At 63.6% G+C, this 12204-nt stretch overlaps 1 protein-coding gene across 1 annotated transcript; it reads right to left on the bottom strand.

Annotated features, from left to right (window-relative positions):
* Positions 1-3280: 3280 nt before the first annotated feature.
* On the bottom strand, positions 3281-12148 carry LOC308068640 (vitelline membrane outer layer protein 1 homolog). Its single transcript, XM_080399580.1, has 3 exons — positions 10478-12148; positions 9490-9605; positions 3281-9344 (listed from the first exon to the last, which is right to left on the bottom strand). Exons 1-3 carry the CDS (start codon positions 10481-10483, stop codon positions 9041-9043), a joined length of 426 nt encoding a protein of 141 aa, XP_080255706.1. The 5' UTR covers positions 10484-12148; the 3' UTR covers positions 3281-9040.
* Between the last annotated feature and the right edge of the window lie 56 nt (positions 12149-12204).

Genomic DNA, 12204 nt, shown 5'->3' with positions numbered 1-12204 from the left:
CAAGAATCATACCCCTAGACCAATGAGCCAGGGTGCAGAGGTAGCACCCAGCACAGATCCTGTGCCCCCAGCCCTGGCACTGCACAGACAAACCCATGTCCCCTCCCTCCCTTCTGCTCGCAGGCCATCACGTTCCCCAGCTTGCGGCAGACGTGGCATGGGGGGATGCAGGAAAGTCCACTCAGCATCCCAGGAAAATGCCATTTCCCTCCTATCCCAAGACTGATAAAACTGGAAGACCACGGGGAGCCGGTGCTCCGTGGCGATCACAGCCCCAGCCTGGAGCATGTGGGGCTCGCGGTGCAATGCTGGCTCCCCTTTCTTTGACCTCAAAATCCCTCCGGTCCCCCTGGGCACCCCGCTTTCCTGGGAGGGAGGGGCATGTCCGGGGTGGCCAGTGCGTCCCCGCACACCGGCTCAGCCCCGCTGCGCTGCCCAGGGGCTGCTGGCAGGGCCTGTGCGCACCCAGTGGCTGCAGGGACAGCGGGGTCCCTGGGCAGCAGTGCCCCCCCAGCCCCCCAGTGCCCGGCACAGGGTGGGGGTGCCCGTGCAGCTGCGCACCCCGGCTCGTTGGTCTAGGGGTATGATTCTCGCTTAGGGTGCGAGAGGTCCCGGGTTCAACTCCCGGACGAGCCCTTCTTTTGGGCACCCACCGCCCCACTACCCAACAGATGTTCCCACCACCACCAAGATTCACACCAAGAGACGCCCCAAGACCCCGCGCAAGGGGCACAAGGTGCCCCCACACCCTGCAGTGCCCGGGCACGAGGGGAAAGGGACCCCGGCATTCCCTGCAGGCAGCGCGTGCCAGGAAGCACCCCCAGCACAGCCGTGCCCGCAGGCACCCAGGGATTTTCGGGGGGCCCTGGGGGGCTCTGCCAGCCCGGCAGCTGGCAGGGAGGGGGCTCTGGTGAGGCAAAAAGGACATGGAGATGCTGGGGGTTGAACCCAGGGCCTCTTGCATGCAAAGCAAGCGCTCTCCCGCTGAGCTACATCCCCCTGAAATAGCCTCCTACCTGGGATGGTATCCCCATCGCTGTGTCTTTCCCAGCCCCCGGAGCCACTGAGTGTGGGGTTCAGGAGGCTGCAGGCACCGGGTGTCCCTCGTGCGCCCTGGGCAGTTGATGGGGGCAGGATGGGGAGGTCAGCAGTGGGGCAGATGGGACATGGTTATATGGAGGCCGGCCCCGTGCAGTGCTACCCACTGGGGATGTCAGCCCGTCCATGCCATATCCTAATGGGGGGCAGATCCTGGTGGTGGGTGCCCAAAAGAAGGGCTCGTCCGGGAGTTGAACCCGGGACCTCTCGCACCCTAAGCGAGAATCATACCCCTAGACCAACGAGCCGGGGTGCGCAGCTGCACGGGCACCCCCACCCTGTGCCGGGCACTGGGGGGCTGGGGGGGCACTGCTGCCCAGGGACCCCGCTGTCCCTGCAGCCACTGGGTGCGCACAGGCCCTGCCAGCAGCCCCTGGGCAGCGCAGCGGGGCTGAGCCGGTGTGCGGGGACGCACTGGCCACCCCGGACATGCCCCCCCCCTCCCAGGAAAGCGGGGTGCCCGGGGGGACCGGGGGGTGCCCAGGGCGGGGGCAGGTGTCCCCCCCCCAGCTGTTGAGGCATGGGGCTGTGATGGCCGAGTGGTGAAGGCGTTGGACTAGAAATCCAATAGGGTCTCCCTGCGCAGGTTCGAATCCTGCTCACAGCGAGAGATTTTACCCACTGCCCCAGTGCCCTGGGTCCTGGGGCGCCCACACGCGGGTCCTGGCGCAGATGAGCTGGGAGGGTGAGGGGAGCCAGGGCAGCCCCAGCCCTGCGCTTCTCCCTGTTGAGCAGGTTCTGCAGGAGGGAACCTGCTCCCTGGCTGATGCCCCAGGCTGGGGCTGCCATAGCCCTGGCACAGGTTCCCCCAGGATTTTCCAGCTGTTGCAGACCCGGGAGAGCTGAGGCAGCAGCCTTAGAGGGGGTGCGATGGGGAGGTGGGCAGCATTTTGCTGACACGGCAGGCAGCTCCTCATCATGGCCCTGTGCCACATGCCTGGGGAGCTGGGGGAGGCGATGGCTGTCAAGCAGAGGGGAGGGAGAGTCACGGCAGGCAGGATCTCTGCTGGGTGCCAGCTGTGCACCCCGGCTTGTTGGTCTAGGGGTATGATTCTTGCTTAGGGTGCCACAGTCCTGTCTTCAAGTCTGGGACAATCCCTTCTTTCAGGCACACAGTGCCAGGCTCAGCCCCGATGGGGTCACAGAACAGAAGGGGTGACAACCCCAGTGGGCAGCTCTGCCTGGGGGCTGTGTCAAAAAATCATGCCCCTGCTCTTACCCAGAACCTCCTTCCCTACCCTGACCCACTCACCAGCCCGCAGCACCCAAGGGACACCCGGTGCCTGCAGCCCCCCAAACCCCACATTCAGCAGCTCCGGGGGCTGGAGAAGGACACAGCAACACGGATTTTCTGGGAGTGAGGAGAAAGGCAGGTCAGAGAAGGCCATTGCCTTTGGGGGGTGCCCCACGGAAGAAGAAGAGTGGTGGGCGATGCTGCAGAGCTGCGGTCATTGCAAAACCTGCAGGGTGCTGGGAGATGGCTCTGAGGGGGAAGCCCCCCGAAGAAGGTAGGATGTGGAGATGCTGGGCACTAAAGTCCTGTGGCCACAGCCAGAGGGACCTCCGTGCTCCCAGCACGTGCCCAGGGACATGCATCCTGAGGTGCCCCCAAGTCCCCAATGTGTGTGGGGCAGAGGGGCTGGGGGTGCAATACAGTGCTGCACCCCACCCGGCTCGTTGGTCTAGGGGTATGATTCTCGCTTTGGGTGCAAGAGGTCCCGGGTTCAACTCCCGGACGAGCCCTTCTTTTGGGCACCCACCCTCCCCGGTGGGTGCGCATGACCCTGGCTGGCGGTGGGACCATGGCCTGGGTGCTGGGAGGGCGCCGGTGCCTGATGCAGCAGGGATGGGCAGAGTGTTTTGGGTGGGCACATCCCGAAGCCAGGATGAAAGCCCTTAGAAGCAGCAATGGGCATGGTGGAGCTCAGCCCCGATGGTCTGGTTTGGGACCTGGTGTCCAAGTGGGTGAGCAGAGGCCCCCACCCTGCCCGGACATGGGGGATGTAGCTCAGCGGGAGAGCGCTTGCTTTGCATGCAAGAGGCCCTGGGATCGACCCCCAGCATCTCCATGTCCTTTTTTTACCTCACCAGAGCCCCCTCCCTGCCGGCTGCCGGGCTGGCAGAGCCCCCCAACCCCCTTGAAAATCCCTGGGTGCCTGTGGGCACGGCTGCGCTGGGGGTGCTTCCCGGCACGCGCTGCCTGCAGGGAATGCCGAGGTCCCTTTCCCCCCTCGTGCCCGGGCACTGCAGGGTGTGGGGGCACCTTGTGCCCCTTGCGCGGGGTCTTGGGGCGTCTCTTTGTGTGAATCTTGGTGGTGGTGGGAGCATCTGTTGGGCGCGCAGCTGGCACCCAGCACAGATCTTGCCCCCCTGGCCATGGCACCACAAAGGCCACGTGTGTCCCTCCCTCCCCTTCACTCACTGGCCATCGCTTCCCCAAGCTTCCAGGCATGTGGCACAGGGCCATGATGAGGAGCTGCCTGCCGTGTCAGCAAAATGCTGCCCACCTCCCCATCGCACCCCCTCTAAGGCTGCTGCCTCAGCTCTCCCGGGTCTGCAACAGCTGGAAAATCCTGGGGGAACCTGTGCCAGGGCTATGGCAGCCCCAGCCTGGGGCATCAGCCAGGGAGCAGGTTCCCTCCTGCAGGACCTGCTCAACAGGGAGAAGCGCAGGGCTGGGGCTGCCCTGGCTCCCCTCACCCTCCCAGCTCATCTGCGCCAGGACCCGCGTGTGGGCGCCCCAGGACCCAGGGCACTGGGGCAGTGGGTAAAATCTCTCGCTGTGAGCAGGATTTGAACCTGCGCAGGGAGACCCTATTGGATTTCTAGTCCAACGCCTTCACCACTCGGCCATCACAGCCCCATGCCTCAACAGCTGGGGGGGGACATCTGCCCCCGCCCTGGGCACCCCCCGGTCCCCCCGGGCACCCCGCTTTCCTGGGAGGGGGGGGCATGTCCGGGGTGGCCAGTGCGTCCCCGCACACCGGCTCAGCCCCGCTGCGCTGCCCAGGGGCTGCTGGCAGGGCCTGTGCGCACCCAGTGGCTGCAGGGACAGCGGGGTCCCTGGGCAGCAGTGCCCCCCCAGCCCCCCAGTGCCCGGCACAGGGCGGGGGTGCCCGTGCAGCTGCGCACCCCGGCTCGTTGGTCTAGGGGTATGATTCTCGCTTAGGGTGCGAGAGGTCCCGGGTTCAACTCCCGGACGAGCCCTTCTTTTGGGCACCCACTGCCCCACTACCCAACAGATGCTCCCACCACCACCAAGATTCACACCAAGAGATGCCCCAAGACCCCGTGCAAGGGGCACAAGGTGCCCCCACACCCTGCAGTGCCCGGGCACGGGGGGGGGAAGGGACCCCGGCATTCCCTGCAGGCAGCACCTGCCGGGAAGCACCCCCAGCACAGCCGTGCCCGCAGGCACCCAGGGATTTTCGAGGGGGCCTGGGGGGCTCTGCCAGCCTGGCAGCCGGCAGGGAGGGGGCTCTGGTGAGGCAAAAAGGACATGGAGATGCTGGGGGTTGAACCCAGGGCCTCTTGCATGCAAAGCAAGCGCTCTCCCGCTGAGCTACATCCCCCATGTCCGGGCAGGGTGGGGGCCTCTGCTCACCCACTCGGACCCCAGGGTCCCCAGGGTCCCAAACCAGACCATCGGGGCTGAGCTCCACCATGCCCATTGCTGCTTCTAAGGGCTTTCATCCTGGCTTCGGGATGTGCCCACCCAAAACACTCTGCCCATCCCTGCTGCATCAGGCACCGGCGCCCTCCCAGCACCCAGGCCATGGTCCCACCGCCAGCCAGGGTCATGCGCACCCACCGGGGAGGGTGGGTGCCCAAAAGAAGGGCTCGTCCGGGAGTTGAACCCGGGACCTCTCGCACCCGAAGCGAGAATCATACCCCTAGACCAACGAGCCAGGGTGCTACAAATGGCAGGGATTCCTCCTTAAGCTCCTGAGCAAAGTGAACTGGTTGGGGTGTGATGAGGCCTGAGGAAGTTCATTCTGGTCTTGATGGATGTTCCCAGCTGGGAGGTGTCCCTTGGTGTGCCCTGGCTGTGGGGTTGACTCTGGGATATGTGCATGGGCCAGAACTGCCCTGGCTCCAAAAGCCATGGGGGGTAAGAGGACCAGGATGTGCAACTGGACACCCAGGTGCTGGCAGCCCCCTGGCAGGGGGATGTAGCTCAGCGGAAGAGCACTTGCTTCGCATGTAAGAGGCCCTGGGTTCAACCCCCAGCATCTCCATGTCCTTTTTTTCCCCCCTGGAAGTATCCGTAAGAAACATCCCCTTTCCTGCTGCATGGGACATCCCAAGGCTGATGTCCCTATCCTGCCAGGGTTTCTCCTCCCAGCTTCCTGAATCCCGGTGGCTGCTTCCCTTGCCAGCTATGTGGCTGTGCCCCTGGCCAGAGCTGCCCAGTGGGGATGGGGTGGCAGCACATCCCCCTTCTGCTGTCCCCAACACCCCTTCCCAGCTGGGAGGGGACAAGCCCTGGCCACGGCTGAGCCGTGTCTCAGCCCACGGGGCACGGAGCAGCACCTCGCTACCGGCCATGGTGGGACTGTCCTGGCAGCTGAGCTGTGCTGGGCACTGTCACCCTGTCCGTGCCCCATCCCTACGGGGCCTGGGCTGAGCCCAGCGGTGGGTGCCCAAAAGGGGAGGTCGTCTATGACTCCAGTGTCCCACCACTGCCCAGCACCTGCCTTCTCCCTCTCCACCCATCAAGCTCCTGTCAGAGGGGGCTGCCCGAGGCCCCCAGCCTCGACCAGCTGTGGTAAAATCTCTCGCTGTGAGCAGGATTCGAACCTGCGCAGGGAAACCCTATTGGATTTCAAGTCCAACGCCTTCACCCCTCGGCCATCACAGCCCCTGGTGTCTTCCCACGGGCCCGTGAACACCCCGGCTTTGCTGTGGGGTTTGCCTTCAGAGAAAAAATATCCCCAGCCCTGGTGTGGGGGCATCTGCACAGACCTTGGCTGCAGCAGTACCCACAGGTGCTGGGGTTGGGAAAAGGGAGCTTTGGGGATATTTCCCAATGGCTGGAAAAAATCGAGGAGCAGCAGAGAGCCTCGCTGCAGGGCAGGTGCCAAAGGGAAGCATCCTCCAGCATTCCCCAAGGAGGCAACAGGTTTTGGGGGAAAAAGGACATGGAGATGCTGGGGGTTGAACCCAGGGCCTCTTGCATGCAAAGCAAGCGCTCTCCCGCTGAGCTACATCCCCCATGGCTGGGCAGGGTGGGGAGCCTGGACAAGTCCCCTCACCCCCCAGGGCTGCCCCACTGCCCACTCTACCCACTCCAAAAACAGACCCTCAGGGCATGCTGCTGTTGGATCTTAGGGGTTCATCCAGCCTACGGGGACACATCCAGCCGGGACATGGCACCGAACCCCTCTGCCCTCACCCTGGTTATGCCACAGCCCCATGTGCCACCAGGGAGGCTGGGTGCCCAAAAGAAGGGCTCGTCCGGGAGTTGAACCCGGGACCTCTCGCACCCGAAGCGAGAATCATACCCCTAGACCAACGAGCCGGGGTGTGCAACATGCTGCAACCTCAGCCTCTGTGCCCCACAGTTTTGGGGGTTGGTGGTGGTGGCTGATGCTGCCTGTTGCCCTTGGTACAGCCTGGAGCACAGAAATTCGTTGTACCGTGCCCACGATATGGGGGCCGGTGTTTGGAGGTGGCCACAGCACGTAACTGTCCTGGCCCCAGTAGCTGTGGGGGCAGCTGGCCCCCGGGGGTCAGCAGGGATCACGGGGCACAGCCCTTCCCTATGTGGGGGGATGTAGCTCAGCGGGAGAGCGCTTGCTTTGCATGCAAGAGGCCCTGGGATCGACCCCCAGCATCTCCATGTCCTTTTTGCCTCACCAGAGCCCCCTCCCTGCCGGCTGCCGGGCTGGCAGAGCCCCCCAGAAAAACCCGGGGGGCTGGCCCATTGTGGGGGCAGCAGCGGGTGCCCACACCCCATGCCAGGACCCCGAAGAGAAGGGAGCTGCCTCAATCACCCTGCCCAAAACTGCAGTGACTGTCGGGGAGGAACAAGGGACAAAATCCAACAGCTGACCCCAAATGAGCTCTTTGCTTCCCAGACAAAAGCAGGGCAGGCTTTGCCCAAAGGACAAACCCCTCTGGGTGTTGGACCCAGGTCCTCCTGCACCTGGAGATAGAAGTGTACCCCAAGCCTGCACTGGGAAAGTGGAACAGTACCCCAAGCCTGCACTGGGCTCCCCAGCCCTCCCCCTTGGCCCCACAGCCCTGAGCTTGCTGTGGCTCCCAGCTGGCCCACAGCCCTCTGGTAGAAGCATATGAGATATAAACCACAACTGACACACCATGGCTGTGGCTGCTCAGCCTCTCTGGCTGGTCCCTCCTCAGGGGGGAGGATTTGTCACCTGGCCCCAGGGCAAGTGGTTGATGGCTCCCTTCCTTACATTGCCTTACTGTTCCCGGGGCTGCCAGAGAGTGGGTTCCCTGGTCCAGGAGCACCTTCCCAGGAAGAAGGCGAGGTGCAGGGCTGGGGACCTTCCATACCCGCTCACCTCAGTCCCGCTCCCACAGCAGTGAGCAAAATCTCTCGCTGTGAGCAGGATTCGAACCTGCGCAGGGAGACCCTATTGGATTTCGAGTCCAACGCCTTCACCACTCGGCCATCACAGCCCCGCACCCCAGCACCCAAGGGGGATACCTGCCCCCGCCCTGGGCACCCCCCGGTCCCCCTGGGCACCCCGCTTTCCTGGGAGGGGGGGCATGTCCGGGGTGGCCAGTGCGTCCCCGCACACCGGCTCAGCCCCGCTGCGCTGCCCAGGGGCTGCTGGCAGGGCCTGTGCTCACCCAGTGGCTGCAGGGACAGCGGGGTCCCTGGGCAGCAGTGCCCCCCCAGCCCCCCAGTGCCCGGCACAGGGTGGGGGTGCCCGTGCAGCTGCGCACCCCGGCTCGTTGGTCTAGGGGTATGATTCTCGCTTAGGGTGCGAGAGGTCCCGGGTTCAACTCCCGGACGAGCCCTTCTTTTGGGCACCCGCCGCTGGGCTCCCACCCAGCCCGCCCAGAGCCCATGTGGTACCCAGCCACCAACTTTTATCCCCCAGGGACTCCCTGCCGTTGCTGGGGCTTGGAGCTTAGTGTGACACACCGCATTGTCCCTCATCCCTGGGGTCCCAGCCCTGTATACCCTGGCCCATTGGTCCTGCAGGGTGACGCTGGTGTCAGGCTGGCAGCAGGATGGGGACAGGGGCTGGGCTATGGCCATGGCTGTAGCAGACCCTGTGGCCATGGGGCACCCCATGGCTGGGGGGCAGGTGGGCGCCATGGCTTAGCTGGTTAAAGCGCCTGTCTAGTAAACAGGAGATCCTGGGTTCGACTCCCAGTGGTGCCTGTGCCTGGGGGCTTTTTTCCTCTCTGCCCCAAGCTGGGGGGCATTGCTGGGGGTCTCTGCCCTGAGCAGGGCACCCTGGCGTCCCCATCGGGATTTCCTCCAGTGCCTGCAGGCTCCCACCCTTTTGCCCTTTGAGAAGGGTCCTGCTTCGACTTTTCGGTTACACCCCCCGGTGGGTGACACATCCCCATGTCCTGGCAGGGCCAGCCACAGCTCCCCGTTTCTCTGCCCCAGTTTGCCCCCTGCCAATGACGAAGCCGCCCTGACACGGTCTGGGTGCATGCTTTTACTGAAAGCTTATTTCAGAGTAGGACAAGAACAGTCCTGGAAATGCTGGGGAATATCTGGAAGTCTGGGTGGGCACAGAAAGGACTTGCAAACATTTCTGGGAAGCGGGGTAGGTGTTGGGGGGCTGGCAGCAGCACATAACCAATGATGGAGCGCATGGGGATGAGGGGAAGGTGCCCCCTGAGGGTACCAGAGCTAAAACATCTCCCGGTGGGGGGGACCCCATGGATAGGCTCTGCTGTGGGTCTGGGTCACAGGATCAGGTGCCCTGTAGTGGGTTTCCAGCGCTTGTTACAGACAGCAGAAGAGACACAAATCATTCAGGGCTGTGTCAGCCCCCTTCAGCCCCCGCGCAGGCTCCTGCCGTGTCTGGATGCTGCACACTGCACTGGGGCACTGGGGGCTCCAGCTGCCCCACTGGCCCCAGGTGGACCCTGGCCCCTCCAGGATGTGCCCGTTGGAGCAGGCAAAGTGGGCACTGGTGGCAGCCACTTCATCACTCAGGAGCCCGCGCTGAGGTGCCTGGACCCGCAGAGCGAAGCCCACCAGGCGCCCTCGATGGGGGCACCAGCAGGCCTCTGACCAGTGTCCCCATCTAGGTGGGGAGAGAGGAGGTGGTGGGTGGTGAGGCTGGGGGTGTGGGAGGGGAGGAGGAGAGATTGAAGCCCTGCAGGGCTGGGGGCAGCAGTGAACAAGGCTCCCCAGCCACAGGGAGAGGGCAGGGGGGGCGGGGGGCTCACCTGCCACTCTGGGGCTCAGCCATGTAGCCACCACTGGGGTTCTTGCTGTGGGAGCAGTGCAGCCGAATCCGGTTCAATGCCGTGTCACCCTCCATCACCCCCTGGGGTGTCTCTACCTGCGAGGGAACAGAGGTGGGGGGTTAACTCCCCACAGGAACGGGGTCCCTGGACTGGCCGTGGGCACTGCCACAGAGGCTGCACCTTGAAGCTGATGCCACTGGCGTAGGAGCCCTTGGGGCACATGTCCGGCCAGGTCCAGTCTCCCCAGGGTCCCCCGTTGGACACGGTGATGACCGAGGCATCCCTCCCACCCTGGTCCCACGCCTGCCCCTGCCCTGCGGCACCTGCAAGCCCTGCAGGCAGCGGCAGGACCTGTCCCCCCGGCATGGCTGCCCTGCCTGCAGCTGGCCCGCCAGGCTTTTATACCTAGCAGGGCTGGCAGGAGGGACCTGGAAGCATCTCAGTTACCTTCCCAGGGTGCCCAGGCCTGTTGGATGGCCGGGATTAGCTGTAGGAGAGAGTTAATCCTCCCCCGGGGTGGAGTGCAGGGAGCTGATCCACTCGCTCTTTGTTTGGGTCCCTCTCCAAGCAGTTTGCCCAGGACCACCAGGCATTCCAGTGCTAACCAGGGCTCTGGGCCACACGGGACTGGGGCACCTTCCTCTCCCTCTCCAGGTTCCCACCATATACAAAATGGGATTTGCATGCTGCCTTTTGCTCTTTCTTTCTTTTTTTGGCAGTGAAAGTGAACAGGCACATTCAGTGACACCTCTGAAGGAAATCCCTTCCCACCTTCCCTGCCCTTAATCCCCTAGGTATCCATTTCATGGTGCCTTCATGCTTCATTTGTCCCAGTTTGCTTTCTGGTTGTGCTTTGCCATTCCAGAGGGTTATTGTCTTACTGCTTAACAGCATTTTCTGCAGTAATAGCTCTTTCTGAGTGGGGTTTTTGACATGAGTCTTGGATAAGAGATTTCCAGCCACTTACTTCCATGCCAGGACCTGGCTGCCCTTTCAGATGCTTCTTCAGTTTCTTCTACCCCTTGTTTTCCCCCCGTCACTGCCTTTTTAAAGCTAAATGCTACTGCGGGGTTGGGGACTGGTGACCTCTTCCCCTTGGGAGGATGCAGTTGCCATGGTGGACAAGGCACCTGCTACCAGATACCTCCCAGGGCTCTGACTCGGCTGGGGGTCGCGCCCAGGGTCCCCGTGTGCCAGGCAGAACCTTGAGCCAACCCCTGAACCGCAGGACACGCAAACCCAGCTCGGGCTCTTCCCCATTTCTTCCGCACCGCGAGCAAAAAGCTATCCCGACGAGGGTGGGATTCGAACCCACGCGTGCAGAGCACAATGGATTAGCAGTCCATCGCCTTCACCACTCGGCCACCTCGTCCTGCCCCTCGCCGCGCGTGGCCCCGCCCCTCGCTAACAGCCGCCTGCTGCCGCCCTGGGGGGCCCTGCCCCGGCCTCGCCCCGGCCCTGCCGCCGCCCTGGGGGGCCCTGCCCCGGCCCTGCTGCCGCCCTGCCCCGGCCCTGCCCCGGCCCTGCCCCTGCCTCGACCCGGCCCTGCCGCCCTGCCTCGACCCGCCGCGCTGAGGCCCAGCCCCGGGCCTAACCCGCCACCGCCCTCTTAGCGCAGCCGGCAGCGCGTCAGTCTCATAATCTGAAGGTCCTGAGTTCGAGCCTCAGAGAGGGCAGAGCTGATTTTTTTGATTCTTTTTTTTTTTTTTGGTTTGGCTTGGTGTGGGAGGCTGGCCGCTGTTTCGCTGCCCCGCTGAGCCCCGCAGCAGCGTGAGGGGGCTGTGCGGTGGGCACACCTCCATACCCCGCGCCCCAGTGTAATAAGTAACTAAGGGTAATTTGCTGATCAAACAAGTTCAGCAAGAAGAACGAACCCATTGTGGTGGTCTTGAGAACTTCCTGTTTAACAAGAAGAGACCTGTCCACAATGTGATCTTGCTACACCAAACACGGGCACGTCCTGTTTGACAAGAAACCACGATAAGAGAAGCAGCAGAGGGGCGTACGGAAGATGTCAGAAGCGACCTCGGTGAAGATAAAAAAAGCTGCTCAGCTTGCTTGAATTTGCGAGCCCTTCGATTCCCTGGCTGCCCAGCGCTGCTTTTGCTTTCCTGCCTTAATAAATATTTAGTGAATCCATTTCGGACTCTATTTGTTTAAATTCAACTATAACACCAACATCCTCTGCTCCCTGCCGCGGCGATGCCACCCGGCAAAAAAGCGGTCGGGCCCTGCCGTAATCAGGCTCAACCACCGCGGCGGCAAAAACTCCTGCCCTCTCTGAGGCTCGAACTCAGGACCTTCAGATTATGAGACTGACGCGCTGCCGGCTGCGCTAAGAGGGCGGTGGCAGGGCGGGCGGGGCCGCGCCCTCACCGGGGCCAGGACGGCGCGGGCCGGGGCGAGGCCGGCGGGCGGCGCGCAGGGGCGGGGCTGCGCGCGGCGAGGGGCAGGACGAGGTGGCCGAGTGGTGAAGGCGATGGACTGCTAATCCATTGTGCTCTGCACGCGTGGGTTCGAATCCCACCCTCGTCGCGATTGTTTTGCGCCCGCCCCGAGCTCTCCCACGGTGCCCACAGGCGAAGGCATGAAGTCCTGAGCAAAGTGATACAGTGGGTGCCAGAGGCCGGTCTCGCTTCCCACAGTCTGGCAAATTTGGTTATTTTACACTGGACAACCCAGCACTTAAAGCGG

Source organism: Falco punctatus (genome assembly GCF_963210335.1).
Source record: "Falco punctatus genome assembly, chromosome: 8".
NCBI lineage: Eukaryota > Metazoa > Chordata > Aves > Falconiformes > Falconidae > Falco > Falco punctatus.
The sequence above is the reverse complement of the archived record's forward strand: the minus strand, read 5'-3'. Positions and strand labels throughout refer to the sequence as shown.

Bases quoted from the DNA above. Each gene is read 5' to 3' on its own strand.
- LOC308068640 (XM_080399580.1), bottom strand. The intron at 9,345-9,489 runs GTGAGCCCCCCG...CTCCCCACCTAG, and splicing joins GCTGAGCCCCAGAGTGGCAG to ATGGGGACACTGGTCAGAGG.